This window comes from Bufo gargarizans, chromosome 7, assembly GCF_014858855.1.
Source record: "Bufo gargarizans isolate SCDJY-AF-19 chromosome 7, ASM1485885v1, whole genome shotgun sequence".
Taxonomy (NCBI): Eukaryota; Metazoa; Chordata; class Amphibia; order Anura; family Bufonidae; genus Bufo; species Bufo gargarizans.
The window spans coordinates 43,764,987-43,782,180 of NC_058086.1; the positions used below are offsets into that span (position 1 = coordinate 43,764,987).

At 48.1% G+C, this 17,194-nt stretch overlaps 1 protein-coding gene across 1 annotated transcript in view; it reads right to left on the reverse strand.

Annotated features, from left to right (window-relative positions):
- SGIP1 (SH3GL interacting endocytic adaptor 1) overlaps positions 1–17,194 on the reverse strand; it is a 115,230-nt gene that overhangs the window by 42,584 nt on the left and 55,452 nt on the right. Inside the window, exons 9-16 of the mRNA XM_044300886.1 lie at positions 8,926–8,977; positions 8,653–8,720; positions 7,019–7,111; positions 4,808–4,882; positions 3,808–4,123; positions 3,344–3,549; positions 1,097–1,218; positions 750–876 (exon numbers count right to left, since the gene is read on the reverse strand). Of these exons, the coding sequence (XP_044156821.1) occupies positions 750–876; positions 1,097–1,218; positions 3,344–3,549; positions 3,808–4,123; positions 4,808–4,882; positions 7,019–7,111; positions 8,653–8,720; positions 8,926–8,977 (1,059 nt within the window). The remainder of the gene's footprint in view (positions 1–749; positions 877–1,096; positions 1,219–3,343; positions 3,550–3,807; positions 4,124–4,807; positions 4,883–7,018; positions 7,112–8,652; positions 8,721–8,925; positions 8,978–17,194) is intronic.

A 17,194-nucleotide genomic window follows, 5' to 3' on the forward strand; every position in this document is an offset into this window, starting at 1 on the left:
CGGAGGAGGAGATCCCGGCTGGCCCTGTCAATCAACACGACGAGGGGGCGGATTTCTGCAGCAGCTAGCAGCAAGTAGCCGCCCTACTTGCTGTTAGAGACCGAATTTACATATTATAAAACTTCGTTTTTTGCAGAAACTGCTGGATAAAAGTAAGTAACACAATTATATTGTGATATATCGCAATATAACTAATTTCACTAGCCCAAAAAAAAAAAAAATCACTTTAGTGGGGTGACAGAAGCCCTTTAACATTCGTATGGAAATTCTCTCCTTTTTTCTGTACTATTATTGGTAATGTGTACAGTAATTTTTTATGTGGATGTGTTTTTCTTTCTTTTTTACATTATATTTTTTAAACTTCTGTTCGTATACAATGTTTCTTATTATAATATGTCTCCCATGTGGTCATTAAAGATCTCTAGGGTACATTCCCTCTTTACAAATATAATGTGGAAGTCTGTAGTTATTTGTCATGAGGGCAAAAGTGATCCCCCTACATCTGTCCTCACTTTAGGTGTTTTTAAGCGTTTTCCAATTTACATACAGCATTTGTTTTGGTCCCCTGCCGAGCTATTTAGTATGTGCAATTTCTAGGTCCTCAATAGGGGGAAGCATGAGCAATCTAAGCACCATAAAACCATTCTTGAAGGTTTATGATGGATGGATGTGCATTGTAAGATGTTATAATCCCCCAAAAATGCACAGAATCAAAACATGAAAAATGTAAGAAAAGCAAAAGTCTTTACCGACTGTCGGTGTGGTGGCTGCACTCAAAGACGTTGCTGAAGAAATGGAGGAGGTGCTCTCAGCTCGGGCCAAGGGGGCGAAGGGAGGTGGGCTGGATGAATGGATGGGTGGACTGAATGGGCGTGGCTGCAAAAGAAAGAATAAGATTATCTATATGCACAAAGTTGACAGAAGAACCGTCCTTTTTTCAGAAATGTTCTGGTCCCAGAAGCGGACGTAACATCACTTTTGGACTGGTAGTCAGATGTAGAATGTCATTCATTGATAGACTGTCAATTGTTACAGATGGATCATCGATGTTAATTCCTGGAAAAACCCTTAAAATACATGTAGGGAGATAACTCACATCTGTTACTGCAGGTTTCCCAGGTGGTACTTTAGGCCGAGATGGAGGACGCGGGGGTGGTGGTGGTGGGGTTGTACTGCAGGCGGCTAGTGGAGTAGCAGGGCGAGCAGGAGATGATGTTCCTTTAAGGGAATAATGAAATTAAATATCACTAGAAGAGTCACATGTTTTGGTGGCATTATTACTTCCTGTTTATATATTACATTTGTAAAAATATTTTCAATTATTTTGATAATGTAATAGAAGGTGAAGTGCGGGGATAACATCTCTACACACCGTTACGCATTGCACTGAGCCTGATATACATCCTGTATTATACTCCAGAGCTGCACTCACTATTCTGCTGGTGCAGTCACTGTGTACATACATTACTTATCCTGTACTGATCCTGAGTTACATCCTGTATTATACTCCAGAGCTGCACTCACTATTCTGCTGGTGCAGTCACTGTGTACATACATTACTTATCCTGTACTGATCCCGAGTTACATCCTGTATTATACTCCAGAGCTGAGTTCCATCCTGTATTATACTCCAGAGCTGAATTCCATCCTGTATTATACCCCAAAACTGCACTCACTATTCTATTATGTAGAGAGAATCTAAATCGCACATCCTCATTCCTATACTTCTGATATGACAACTGTTTGCAATTTGCAGCATTTCTTTTGATAAAACATGGCTATACAGCACTAGTATCAATCATTTACTGTGCACTATTAAGAGGCATTAGTATACAGTTTAATCAAAGAGCATAGGCCCACTTACCGCGACAAGGTTGCCTCTTTAAGTGGGGACCTACTCTAACGGCGCCGCGTTATGGTTAGAGTAGATCCCCACTTAAAAAGAGGCAACCTTGTCGCGGTAAGTGGGCCTATGCTCTTTGATTAAACTGTATACTAATGCCTCTTAATAGTGCACAGTAAATGATTAATACTAGTGCTGTATAGCCATGTTTTATCAAAAGAAATGCTGCAAATTGCAAACAGTTGTCATATCAGAAGTATAGGAATGAGGATGTGCGATTTAGATTCTCTCTACATATCAATACAATTTATATGCTTTAACTTCTTTTTTCCCCCCTCTGAGTCAGCACTCCTCCCCATTTGGCTCAGGTGCTTTTAAATTAGCAGTAGTCTGCAAAGGGTCAAATAATTCCTACCACATCTCAGTTGGAGTTCCTGAGAAGCTGTGAACAGGTGATCCCTTTGCACCAGTTCACATGCGGCGCTGGACGGTGGCCGTCGCTGCTTCTGTGCTGTGCTGGTGGAGTGATGGGATCCGAGGCCTAGGTGGCTCCGCCGTATAGTGGGGCCGCGGTGTGGCTGCTGGATCCCATTGCCTGCTGGAGCCATGTGGAGGCGTGGTGGTCGCCGCACGGCGCTGCGTTATGGTTAGAGTAGGTCCCCACTTAAAAAGAGGCAACCTTGTTGCGGTAAGTGGGCCTATGCTCTTTGATCAAACTGTATACTAATGCCTCTTAATAGTGCACAGCAAATGATTGATACTAGTGCTGTGTAGCCATGTTTTATCAAAAGAAATGCTGAAAATTGCATACAGTTGTCATATCAGAAGTATAGGACTGAGGATGTGCGATTTAGATTCTCTCTACATATCAATGCACTCACTATTCTGTTGTTGATTGCAGCTCTGGAGCATAATTCAGGATGTATCCCCTGTATCACATGATCAGTGTAATATAAGTAATACAATGTATCTGAAAAATTTCTCAACCTTTTATAAAGATGAGATGGTGGACATATGCAGTAAGTAAAGTTTACTGCTAGTGTGGAAAAACCATAAACCGTGCTATTTTACAGTGCAATGCAATCATGAGTTAAAAATTTGTCAGAGTATGGAGGAGTTATCAGAAGCGGATTTTTTTTCTTTATTCACACCATCAAGCTATGCCTACTTTGACAGGCCCTGCTTAAAAGGGTATCCCCATCCCATCCATTCACGGCTGAGATCAGAATACCTATCGTACGTGGTGACAGGAAACAGCATAGCACAGCCTGCTTGGCAGTTTCTATAACTTTAGTCTTAGGTATAAAGCCACATATGACAGGTGGGACAACCTCAGCCACGAATGATGGGTGGGCCGAGGTCAGCCATGCCACAAATCCACATACAACAGGTTGGTCGATCATGTGCATTTGGGACAGGAATACAGCTTTTAATAACTTAATTTTTATTCTCACACTATCAATTATGCCAATATTGTTAAAAATAATAAATAAAACATACCACTTGCACTTCCTGCGCCACTGGGTCCCGGAGATGACACCACTGCTCTGTAGGTAGGTGGAGGAAGTGGGGGCGGTGTAGCTCTTTGACCAGGGCCAAAATCTTTAGGAGATGCAGCAGTCTCCAGTATATCATCTTTAATGAATGACTGTTCTGCAATTTTTTTGTGGACTTCCTCCAGGTTGAGGGGTGAGGGAATATTTCGACAAGTTTCCACAGGGGTCAGCGGTTCACAGGGGCTGTCTGGTTCTCTAGGAGGTGGAGATTCAATAACTGCTGTAGATCGTAGGGGAGGTGAAGAAAGAGGGGGAGAAGAAGGAGGAGGTGGAGAAGAAGGGAGTGCAGGAGAAAGAGGAGGAGGGGAAGAAAGAGGAGGAGGTGGTGAACGAGGAGGAGGGGAAAGAGGAGGAGGTGGTGAATGAGGGGGAGGAGGAGAAAGAGGAGGAGGTGGTGAACGAGGGGGAGGAGGAGAAAGAGGAGGAGGAGGTGAACGAGGGGGAGGAGGAGAAAGAGGAGGAGGAGGTGAAAGAGGAGGCGGCGGTGAACGAGGGGGAGGAGGAGAACGAGGGGGACGTGGGGAAGAAGGAAGTGGTGGAGAAGAGGAGCAAATCTTTTCTGGGGAATGGTCATTAAATCTGATCCACTTTTCTTCAGAGCTGATAGCTACAGACTTGGGGGATAAAACAGGGCCAAAAATACTGTCCAAGTCACTGATAGAAGCAGGTCGTTCTTCTGTGATGACCGTTTCTTTTTGCTCTCCTCCAGCAGCAAGTCCTTGATCTACAAATGATAAAATACAGCATGCAAAATAATATACATTACAATTCAGAAACGCAAAATTACCTTGCAGTTTTTGTATGGACCTTGAGAAGGATCAAGATTGCATAAACGAGTAACAAGTTGTAAAGAGGGTTGTCAAAGTTCAATGAACACAAAAATAACAAGTGAAGTTATATGAACCGCTTTTCTTACATACCCCTTCATCACACTGCGGTCCTGCAGCGCTGAAAGTCATCTTCCTGGCTGCAGCAGTAACGTTCCATACGCAGCTCATCAGCGTGCAGCCAATCCCTGGTATCAGCAGTTTACGGCACGTGACAGTAGGCCAGTGATTGGGAGCAGCAGTGATATAGTGTGTATAGGAAACCACTTCTGCAGCCAGGAATACAAACCCCATCAGGGAAGACTGAAATGCTGGAAGTGGCCGGGAAGAAAAATATTGATTATGACACTTATTTTATCAGATTTGTTACTTGACTTTACCTCGTCAGCCCCTTTCATTTAAACTTTTTATTTTTTTGCCAAGTATTCGAGGAAAACAGGAAACACGTATTTAAATAGCCACTCAGAAGCTGCCTGCTAAATCCATAGACAATCTACAGATCACCTTAGAAGTGTCATCTGCAGGACAAAGTGATGACGTTTCTGTCAAGGTTTGGCTGAGAACAAAGTTTTAGTGCTTACCTGTTCCGGCTGGTAATGGTGAAGCAGTTCTGGGTGGTGTGGCTGGAATATTTTTGGGTGGAATGGGTGGAGGTGCTAAAAACAGAGAGAGATTGAAGAAATCACTTGATACATCATAAGCAATCTATTTATTAATAATCATCTGACCTTTACATAATGCTCCTCTAACGTTCACTTTGCCATATGGTATTAGGAAAAAGGGTGCACTGTGTCTGGTACTGCAGCCCTGACCCCAAGTGACACTTTTTCTGAAGTCATACAATATCTTTAATCAATTTATGCAGTGCACATGTATGGCACAGATAGAAAGGGGCTCCCTTTCTGTTAAGTAATTTGGGGGGGTTCTAACTGAAAAAGCACTTAAAAGGGGTCTGTTTGCATTGGAATTGGGGTACGTTCATATGGTATGTAAATCAAGTGGAAAAAAGATCCAACACAATATCTGCATGTGTTACATGTAGATTCTCCATGGACTGGCTGTGAATTTTCATCTTTATCTTCATACGCTATATACACTGTGAAAATCTACAGTACATTGCAATTTTTTCTGCGGTAAAATATCATCCACTTTTCTGCTACAATAACACACTGTTGATTTCCTGTCCCCAAAATCGGGACTGAAAATTAGCAGATCATCATCCCAATGTGAACATTAGGCACGAGCGAACTTCTGTTTTCAAGTTCGGCGTACAAGGTTTGGCTTATCTAAGAATTCCCTTATGGAATCCACAATGGAATTCTTAGATCACCCGAACCTTGTACGCCGAACTTGAAAACAGAAGTTCGCTCATCACTAGTGATCATACAAAGAAAAACTCCAAAATATGTAAAAATAATTCTGTACTGTAATTCTAGTCCTGTACTGGAAAAAAATAGTAGCAATGATTTAAAGAATATTTTTCCAGACTTAGGCTCCATTCACACGTCCGTGATGTGTTGCGGACCCGCAAACTGCGAAACCGCAACACACCAGCCCGGCACCCCTATAGAAATGCCTATTCTTCTCCGCAAGCTGCGGACAAGAATAGGACATGTTCTATCTTTTGCGGAGCTGCGGACCCGAAGATCGGGGACGCGCTCCGCAATTGCGGATGCAGACAGCACACTGTATGCTGTCCGCATCCATTCCGTCCCCATAGAGAATGAAAGAGTCCGCACCCGTTCCGCAAAATTTGGCAAACCCCCCATTCTCATAGACCTGCAAAGGGAAGATGACTTACCTGCTTCCTGGTGTCGGCCCGCCCCTTTTACTCCAGGCCTGCAATGCTCTACTGGGCTCCAGCTTTGTCAACTTCAGCAAATCACAAGCCGCGGTGGTGTCAAGCTCCCCTTGCGACCATTTGTCATGATGCAAGGGGAGCCTGACACCGTTGCGGCCTGTGATTGGCTGTAGCGATGTCAAACCGGAGCATTGACAAAGGAGCAGGGAGTCAGTGCCAGAATGCAGGTAAGTAAGCTTTCGTTTGCAGGTCCCGCAGAACATTGGGACCTGCACAACCCCTTTAAACTTAGAATAGATAATCAATACCTAATGGTGGGGTGGTCTTATTCCCTGCACCCCTGACAAATTGGCTGTTTGAAGGAACTGCAATTCTTAGGCCTGTGGCAGCTCAACTCATTCAAGTGAATTAAACTGAGCTGCGATTCCAGACACAGCCACTACACAATGCATGGCGCTGTGCCTGGTATACAATGAAGAGGGCTACATCACTTACTTGAGGGCCGCAGCCCCTGCAAACAGCTGGAAGCCATACCCCAACCAACCTGGCTTCATTTATGTTTACTATGGCAGTCACTGATTAAGAAAAAAACTTCTCAAGTTGCATATTAAAGGCGCAGATTTTGTCGCAAAGGGGTTTTGGCAAATGGTCTTAAACTATGCCAGGAAGGGAGCTGTAAACCATGCCGCATGGCCAGTGGCACCAAGTGCCAAAGTTACGTAGAGGCCTGTGCATGGGGATTAAGACCGGCATATAAATTGCTAGTCTTAATAAAGGTTGCTGAGTTTCTATTTTTTGGACTCTGTTCAGATGTAGTTTTATCTGGTTTTCTTCAATACAAAAATTACTTTGAGCTTTAAAAAAAAAAAATTTTGCCCTACTTTGCAAGTTTTCTGCCAGCACAGGTTTTGCATTAGAGACTGAAGTTTGCAGTTTCCCTATACTTGCACTATAATACCTTATGGCCGTATGGCAAAGACAAACTACTTACTTCCAGTTGGGAACGGTCTTGACAGCTTTGGAGATTCTGGAGCTGTGGTACCTATTTGAGAGGCTCCCCATATTTCAGACTGGTCTAGCGAAACTGTAAAACAAAACAAAAAAACACTAAAAATTGCAATAGATTTTCACGATAAAATTTTGCCACCACTAGGGGGCGCTTATTGCATCCTGTGTTACTACTGTACATGTAAAATTTAAGAAAAAGAACTGGATCGCACATCCTCAATACTATGCTTTTATCTAACTGCTTCTCAGCATAATTAACATCGCTACTCAGCGCAATTTATCGTATACCTACCCCAATGCTACATACAGCATTAGTATACAATTTGATCAAAAAGCATAGGCCCACTCACCGCGACAAGGTTGCCTCTTTGAATGGGACCCTACTCTAAATTTGGCGCACCACCGACGCCACAGCACCACCCCAGCAGGCAGCAGGACCCAGTAGACAAACAGCGCAACCGCTGTCTGGCAAAGCCACCCTGGCACTGGGCCCCACCAACCCACCAGGACAGCACCAAAGCAACAATGGCCGCCGTACAGCGCTGCGCCATATTTAAAGTAGGATCCCATTCAAAGAGGCAACCTTGTCGCAGTGAGTGGGCCTATGCTTTTTGATCAAATTGTATACCAATGCCTCATGTACAGCATGCAGCTTAGGGATAGGTATACGATAAATTGCGCTGAGAAGCGATGTTTATTATGCTGAGAAGCAGTTAGATAAAAGCTTAGTATTGAGGATGTGCGATCCAGTTCTTTTTCTCATATTTTACACTGTGCTACTACTGTGTTTAATGCATGTCTAGTAGCTCTCCTCCAAAAGGAATAAAATACCTCAAACCAGCCAAAGCAAAGACTCATCCAAAGCGAATAGACACCCATCTGTAGTCTGCCGTTTCGGGTTCTTGCTCCTCTTCACCACGCTAATGTAAACTAGCTTAATAGGGTTAAATCTGGTCACAGAAACCCTTTAATCTGTGCCAGATTTAGCACAGTGGCTGATGCCGGATAATAAATCTGGCACGCCTTTAAACAGTCTAGTGTAACTTTACAGCACCTACAGTAAATCTCCCGCCAACAGTATGCAGTAAGCTCATAAGCTCCCTCTAGTGGCTTTCTCTGGTTACAGTATTTAATGTGCATGGAACTGGAGGATGACTTTAAGGGTGCTTCCACAGGGCATTGAGATGCTGTGGATTTTGCTTGCAGCGAAACTGCAGCCTTTTGCAGTATCAGCAAAGAGGAAGAAACATCATACACAGAATGCAAAAAAATAAAAAATCTGTTGCGCAAATTGACCTGCATTAAGGATTTTAAATCTGCACCATGTTGATTTATGCTGCATAATTCATCCTTTTCAATTTACAACATTTACGGTATCTTCCCTATTGCTGCTTGTGCCATGGTGCACGATGACACATCAACCACAACAATGGCACATCATATAACTACAGCAGCCAATCTCTGACTGCTAAAGCGGTATTTCGAGTATATACTGTGAACGTAAAGGGAGGCAGCAGCCGATAGTGCAGCGATTCATTGCAGGGGAGAAGACTCAGTAAGACAAGTAGTGAAAAGTTAATCACTTTACTATTTTAGGTTTAAAAGACTCATCTTTACCTTCAGACCGTGGACCTTCAAAGGCAGTCTCCAGAGGAGGACCGAATAATTCAGCAGGTGCTTTCTTACTAAAGTTTATAATGAAGACGTGAAACCAATTAACGCCTGGAAATTCACAGTGGATTATTTTACTCATTTGTAGCAATTCTAGAAAGGTGATAAGAACTAAAAAAATTGCTAATGATTGCAACACAGTATGGCGGATCTGTAACCAGCCTCCGCTGGCTGTAATCTGCAACCATTTGCACTTTATTTTGCACATTTGGCACTAACCTTGCAATCTCAGCTGTAGGAGTTGAACGCCTCGGCCTTGCTATCTCTTCACCTGTAGAAACATTGTAAAGTTTTCACAGACGTGGGAGGCCTACCTCTCAGGCGGTGTGCACAAACCTATGTATTAGCCAATATGCCTATAATGTGGAAACCCTCTGCAGATTAAAGCTATATATGTACACCTTACTCATTTTATGCAAAACATTTTTTTTTTCCATTGGTCCTTATTTAAAATATTGAACCGTTCTGTCACAAAGTTAACTGTTTGACAATGTAATAAACCTTCTAAATTACTAAAAGGTCATAAACACTTATCTAAAGGGGTTGTCTCACTTCAGAAAATAGCATTTATTATGTAGAGAAAGTTAATACAAGGCACTTACTAATGTATTGTGATTCTCCATATTGCTTCCTTTGCTGGCTAGCTTCATTTTCCCATCATATTATACACTGGCTGTTTCCATGGTTACAACCATCCTGCAATCCATCAGTGGTGGACATGCTTGCACACTATAGGAAAAAGCATCAGCCTATGTGAGCTCCCATGGTCACGGCCACCAGGGAGGCCGACACTTTTTCGTATAGTGTGCATGCACGACCACCTTTGATGGAGTGCAGGGTGGTCGTGACTCGTAACCATGGAAATGAGCAGTTTATAAAGTGATAGAAAAATAAATCAAGCCAGCAAAGGAAGCAATGTGGATAATAACAATACATTAGCAAGTGGCTTGTATTAACTTCCTCTACATGATAAATGCCACTTGCTGAAGTGAGACAACTATTGTTGAGCGAACTTGTGATTTAAATTCGGCGTCTAAAGTTCGGGTTATCGAAGAATCGCGTTATGGATTCTAAATTCCGTTATGGTCCGTGGTAGCGGAATCCATAATGCGATTCTTCGATAACCCGAACGCGAACTTTAGACGCCAAACTCAAAACACAAGTTAAAGATAAGAACTGAGTTATAACGAGTGTTTAGAAGATCAAAGATCAGAGATAAGGAGCCATCAGCTGCTGAGTGACGGAGCAGAGTGAAAATTCAGAGCCTGCTACTGGAGAATCTCAAGGCTGCACAAAGACAAAGGTTCAACATTTTTATTAAAACCAATTGAAAAAAGGAGATTTTTGTATAACTTACCAGTTAAATCTCTTTCTCGCTCTTCCTTAGGGGACACAGACCTTGGGTATAGCTCAGCTCCCTAGGAGGCGTGACACTAAGTAAAACTGTTAAGCCCCTCCTCCATCAGCTATACCCTCAGCCTGGAGATAGAGGCTACCAGTTGCGTGTCCAAGTAGTGAAAGGAAACAACCAACAATGCAAACAACAGCCAACAACCCAACGGGGCGCCAGCCAAAACCCTAGAACCAAACACAGAAGGGTGGGTGCTGTGTCCCCCAAGGAAGAGCGAGAAAGAGATTTAACTGGTAAGTTATACAAAAATCTCCTTTTCTCGCCCATTTTCCTTGGGGGACACAGACCTTGGGACGTTCAAGAGCAGTCCAAGAAGGGAGGGACCATAACCCAAGGCGGACCACCGGAGCATCAGGAAACCGCAGCCTGCAAGACCAGGCGGCCCAAAGCAGCATCCGCCGACGCGTGCGTATGCACCCTATAGAACCTGGTGAAAGTGTGCAAAGAGGACCAAGTGGCCGCTTTGCACAACTGCTCAGCCGAGGCTCGATGCCTCTGCGCCCAGGAAGCCCCGACTGCTCTGGTGGAATGAGCAGTGACGCCGAAAGGCGGAGCCCTACCCTTGGCTCGATAAGCCTCAGACACCGCCAGTTTAATGAACCGGGCAATGGCCACCTTGGAGACCGCCAAACCCTTGCGCGAACCCTCCGGGACCACAAACAGGGAATCCGTGCGCCGGAAGGATCCGGTGACCTCCAAGTAAATCCTCAATGCCCTGACCACATCCAGACGGTGCAGTTCCCGTTCTCTGGAGTGGGAAGGAGAGGGACAGAGCGACGGAAGGACGATGTCCTCATTGATGTGAAAGGCGGAGACCACCTTTGGCAGGAAAGCCGGGACTGGTCGGAGCACAACCTTATCCTGGTGGAAGATCAGGAAAGGTTCGGAACAAGAAAGAGCCGCCAACTCAGACACCCGCCGGAGAGACGTGATGGCCACAAGAAAGATGACCTTGCAGGACAGAAGGCGAAGGGAGACCTCCCGCAAGGGCTCGAAGGGGGCAGATTGAAGCGCCGAGAGCACCACATTCAGGTCCCAGGAAGGAACCGGAGGGCGATACGGTGGAACAGAGTGAGCCACCCCTTGCAAAAAGGTCTTAATCGGCCCCAGAGGGGCCAGGGGACGCTGGAGAAGAATAGACAGCGCCGAAATCTGTCCCTTCAGAGAACTGAGGCCAGCCCCAGGTCCAGGCCCGACTGGAGGAAGGACAGGATCGTGGGAAGAGAAAACCGGAGAGGTGGGACGCTCCGGGACTCACAGAACCCCAGATAGGACCTCCAAACCCGATAGTAGATCCTCGAAGATACGGGTTTACGAGCACGGATCATGGTGCGGACAACGTCCGCGGAGAAACCCCGTCGCGTTAAGACGGCGGTCTCAACAGCCACGCCGTCAAACGTAGCGAGCCTAAATGCTCGTGGAAGATCGGACCTTGAGAGAGAAGGTCCTCCCTGGAGGGCAGTGGCCACGGAACGTCTGCCAACAGCAACATTAGGTCGGCGTACCAGGACCGACGGGGCCAATCCGGGGCGATCAGAATCGCGGGAACGCCCTCTGCCGCGATCCTCCGAAGAACCCGTGGCAGGAGGGGAAGAGGAGGAAAGATGTACAGAAGGGAGAATTGGCACCACGGAAGGACAAGCGCGTCGGCGCCGTAAGCCTCCGGGTCCCGTGCCCTGGATACGTATAGGGGAACCTTGCGGTTGAATTTGGAGGCCATGAGGTCCACGTCGGGGCGACCCCAGCGAAGACAAAGGGCCTCGAACACCTCTGGGTGCAGGGACCATTCTCCCGGATCGATGGTGGACCGGCTGAGGAAATCTGCCGCCCAGTTGTCTACCCCCGGGATGTAAATCGCAGACAAGGCTGGCACGTGCGTCTCCGCCCAGAGGAGAATGAGGGACACCTCTTGCATCGCCGCAGCGCTGCGGGTGCCTCCCTGATGGTTTATGTACGCCACCGCCGTGGCATTGTCCGATTGGATCCGAACAGGGCGGCCCCTCAGTAGATGGGTCCAGTGTCTGAGGGACAAAAGAACTGCCCTCAGCTCCAGAATGTTGATCGGAAGTCTGGACTCCGATAGAGACCAAACGCCCTGGACGGATCGGGGAGGGAAAACCCCCCCCCCACCCCCGTAAGCTGGCGTCGGTGGTAATCACCAGCCAGTTCAGTGGAAGGAAGGACCTCCCCCTCAGAGGGAGATGCAACCACCAGTTGAGGGAAGCCCGAGCCAGGGGAGGCAGAAGGAAGGTCCTGTCCAGACTCCTCGGTAATTTGTCCCAGGCCGACAGAATCGCCCTCTGAAAGGTGCGGGAATGGAATTGTGCGAACGGCACTGCCTCGAAACAGGCAACCATCTTCCCCAGCAACCGCATGCCGGATCTGAGGGAAGGCCGGTGATGACGGAGAAGGCTGCGAACCGACCCGCGAAGGGCCAGACGCTTGTCCGACGGAAGACGGACCTCTGCCAGTTCCGTATCCAGGAGCATCCCCAGGAAGATCAGCCGTCTGGAGGGGGTAAGGGAAGACTTGGGGTGGTTGATAATCCAACCAAACCGCGTCAGGGTCTCCAGAGTGAGATCCACACTGCCGGATGCCTGTGAAAGGGAGGGTGCCTTGACCAAGATGTCGTCCAAGTACGGAAGAAGAAAAACACTTCTTGAACGTAGAAGGGCCAAGACAGGGGCCAGGACCTTGGTGAACACCCGAGGAGCCGTTGCTAGACCAAAGGGAAGGGCAACGAACTGGAAGTGATCGTCCCCCACCGCGAAGCGTAGGAAGCGGTGATGACATGGAGCAACCGGAACGTGGAGGTATGCATCCTGAACGTCGATGGAGGCCATGAAATCCCCCTTTTCCAGGGAGGCCACTGCGGATCGGAGAGACTCCATCCGGAATCTCTGCAGGCGGAGGAAGCGGTTCAGGCGCTTCAGGTCCAAGATCGGTCGCACCGAGCCTTCCTTTTTGGGGATCACGAAGAGGTTCGAGTAGAACCCCCTGAACCTTTCCGTCGGAGGCACTGGGGCGATGACACCCTTGTCCATGAGTGAGCGAACGGCCGCGAAGAAAGAGGCCGCTCGTACGGGGTCCCGCGGAGGACGGGACCGGAAGAAACGGTCTGGCGGAATGGCCGCAAATTCGATCTTGTACCCGCAAGATACAATCTCGAGCGCCCATGCATCTGAGATGTGGTTCCGCCAAACGTTCCTGAAAAGGAGAAGGCGGCCCCCCACCCGGGTGGGTGGGGGCGCACCTTCAGGCAGAGGGCTGCTGGCCTGTGGTAGCCCGTGCAGGCTGGGTCTTGCGCCAGGTAGGTTGCGCCCGAAAAAACGGCTTCTTGCGTCTATCCTGGGTTGGGCCAGAGGAAGAAGAACCGGCCCCGGGTCTAGATCCGGAGGGCTTACGAAAGGACCGAAAACGGGACGAACCCGCGCGACCCCGTGGGGCGCCCTTTGGCCTGGACTGGGGAAGGAGAGTACTTTTCCCACCCGTGGCCTCTGATATAAGCTCGTCCAGGCGGGTCCCGAACAAGCGGGAACCCGTGAACGGTAGACCGGCCAAGGAGCGTTTGGAAGCGGCGTCCGCCGCCCAAACCTTCAGCCAGAGTTCCCTCCTGACAGAAACCGCCAGGGCAGAGGAACGGGCAATGAGGGCCCCCGCATCCAGGGAGGCCTCACAAATAAATTTTCCAGCCTGGATAATTAGCTGGGCTAAGGAACGGAGGTCCTGAACAGGAACGTCCGACCCCAACTCCTGCTCCAGCTGCAAACCCCATTCAGAGACCGCTTTGCCAACCCAGGCGGAGGCAAAAACCGGTCTAAGGGCTGAACCAGAGGCAGAAAATATTGCCTTGGAAAGGGATTCCGTCCGACGGTCCTCAGCGGACTGGAGGGAAGATCCGTCCTGTACAGGAATAGCAGTGCTTTTGGACAGGCGAGCCACAGGAGGATCCACCTTGGGCGGAGATGTCCAGGTGGTCACAGACTCCGCCGGAAAGGGATAACAAATGTCCAGCTTTTTTGGTGTAACAAAGCGGACGTTTGGCCGAGTCCAAGCCTTGGATACCACAGAAGAAAAATCTGCATGTATGGGAAAGACCTTGGAGGCCTGTCTGGGTCGGAGAAAGGACACGCCGGCCTGTTCAGAGCTGGGGGGGTCATCGTGTATCTGAAAGGTATCGCGGATACTAGTGATAAGATGCCCCACCGCGGATGACAATTTTGACGGAAGCTCTGAGTCCATGTCCACATCCGAATCCGCCAGTTCTCCCTCAGAAGGCGTATCCCTTTGAGAGGATAGGCTTGACTGAGCTCGCACGCATGGCGGAGAGAGCGAAACATCAGGAGAAGATGTGCGCTCAACCCTTGAACGTTTCTGAGTACGCCGGGCCCTGGAAGATTCACTGGGAGGCAGGGAATCAGTGGGGGCGGCAGAAACGGCATTCCCAGCAGGTGCGACAGGGATTTCGGCAGTCTGCGGGAGAGGCGGTCTATCCACGAGACGGCCCACCACGTGTGTAAGGCTCTCCACCGCCAGAGACAGAGACCTAGCCCAGTCAGGGGGTTCAGAAACAACAGGGGGCACAGCAGAAAGCGGGCCCTGCACCGGGGCCTGACATGCAAGGCAATGCGGCTCAGATTGCCCACTTGGAAAAAGTGCCTTGCAGGCGGTACAGGCGTGGTACCAGGGTTTGGGGGCACCCGTGGGATCAGACATGCTGACAAGTGGTCGTACCTTGATACAGGGACAAGGGATTGCAGCGGCTATGACCAGTGGGGTTAGGAGAGGGTTAACAGCCCTACCAGTGCCTCAGAAGAACGTCAGGTCAGATCCCTAGGAGCGAAGGTCCAGATCAGCAGCCGCGAGGCAGCCAGAAAACCAGCGTGCGTCCCCAGCGATGCACCGGTGTCTCCCACGTGTCTCCACTTCAGTCCGGAGTGAGGAAGCGCGGCAAGCTTGAGCAGAGACGCGGGAACAAGCTCCGCCCCCTCCACGCTTGAATGTTTCATAACGAAACTCCGCCCCCATGACGCGCGCGCGAAAAAACACCCGCACCCCGTGCTGCCCGAGATTCCCAGGCATATGTTGTCAAAGAAGGGCCCGCAGGCCCCAAAAGCGCGGCGGTATAACCGGACGTCGGAAGGTAAGGTGGTCACCTGACCCCCGTCCCGCCGAACCGAACCGCCGATGCCGGGCCTAAGCCCCGCCCCCTCGATCACGGTACGGAGCGGGCGGCGGCGGGGAGGTAGTAAGAAGCAGGGGCTATCTTTTAAGCAGCGGGCGGCGGCGGGATGTGTAAGATCGGGAGGTACATGAAAAGCAGGCAGATGGGGAGATCCCACAGAGCGCTCTGAGAAGCGCAGGAAACGGCCGACCACGGGTGCCCCCCCCCGAACCCAGTGCAACAGGGACAGGGAATGGGCTGGAAAAGCCATCTTACCTGTCTTCACCCTCATTTCCTTCCAGCAGGGTCGCCCCTTCAGCCCCTGGCACCGCAGTGGCAGGAAGCTGGAAGAGGGGCTTGGCGTGCGGGCGACCCCCTAGCTGGCGGGATGTAGGGGAGCCGGTGCTGCCCAGATCCTCCTATTGCTTCAGTGGGGGAGGCAGCAGCGCAAATACGTTGGCACTGGTGCAGCTCAACCCCGGGAGAACAGAGAGGTCCAATGCGTCTCTGGTATCCCTAGGAAAAAACAAAAATAAAATAACAAAATTAGAGAAAAAATTAAAACAAGGAGAAAACAGCCCTGCAGTAGCAGGGGGTGTCTTGCCTCCTTGGACACTAAGCTAAAACTGGTAGCCTCTATCTCCAGGCTGAGGGTATAGCTGATGGAGGAGGGGCTTAACAGTTTTACTTAGTGTCACGCCTCCTAGGGAGCTGAGCTATACCCAAGGTCTGTGTCCCCCAAGGAAAATGGGCGAGAAAATGATTTTTAACTCAAAATGAGTACAATGTAATAATCAAAGGTGTACATAGCCTTTAAATTTGCTTTCAGTGTTCTTCTCTATTTGAGTTAAGGAAACCAATATATACCTTTACTTTCCGATACTGTTCATTCCATCATCTTGAAGGGAATCATCCATATTTGATGCTTATTTTTGGCCAAAGAATAGTGCGAAAGAAGAAATAGAGTCGCTTATGGGGGAATCGCTATCATACGGATATGCTAAGATATGCCATCATTTTATGGTCTGTGAGGCTCCGACCTCTGGGATCCCCGCCGATCCTGAGAATGAAGGGGATGCAATGTTGATTTAATACTGGGTACCCTTTCACCTCTTTCCTGCACTGTGGTGCTCTGGACACCCAATGCACAGTGACCTGCAGCACAGCACCATTTTAAGTTAATAGAGTCGGCTGCAGTTGGTTGCACAGCCGGTCGCCTGCAATGATGCTGTGTAGGACATATGCAGTGTCCCCTTCATTCTCAGGATCAGTGGAGATTCCCCACTAATCATAAAGTGATAGCATATCCTAGCAGTATGCCATCACTTGGGTCTGTTGAGAGTAGTCTGGACTGCACCATGAACTATTACAAGGTACAATTTATATTAAAATCATTATTATTATATATATTTTATATGTGGTCATACTAAAAGATCTATGATGCTGCAATATCATCTAGAAAATGTCACCACCACGAGACCTGGCTTTCCTTGCTCGTTACACAAGATGCAACCTACTGAGTTAGTGGGTAGTGCTGTTACATGTTATACAGATATTAGTGACATTAATATCAAGAAAATATTCAGCTACACAGTGTATAAAACATTAGGGATGCCGATTTCTAAAAACACACTACCAGGTACGTGTCATATGAGTAACTGGAAAAGTAGTCAGATTGGTAGAGGTTTTAAGGATGTATTCATCCACTAAGTTGTCCAGGGTAGTAGGTTGGTATGAATAGTAGTCTATCCCACAACATATGGCTGACATGCATGTTTTAGTAAATTATTGTATTTCCCATGGAATAACTGTGGATCACTTTTTTTTTATTTTTATTTTTTTATAACAACTCTTTGTTATGAAGGCCCTCTGTTATTCCCCATAGAAATGTAATAATACATGGGTGTTACTAT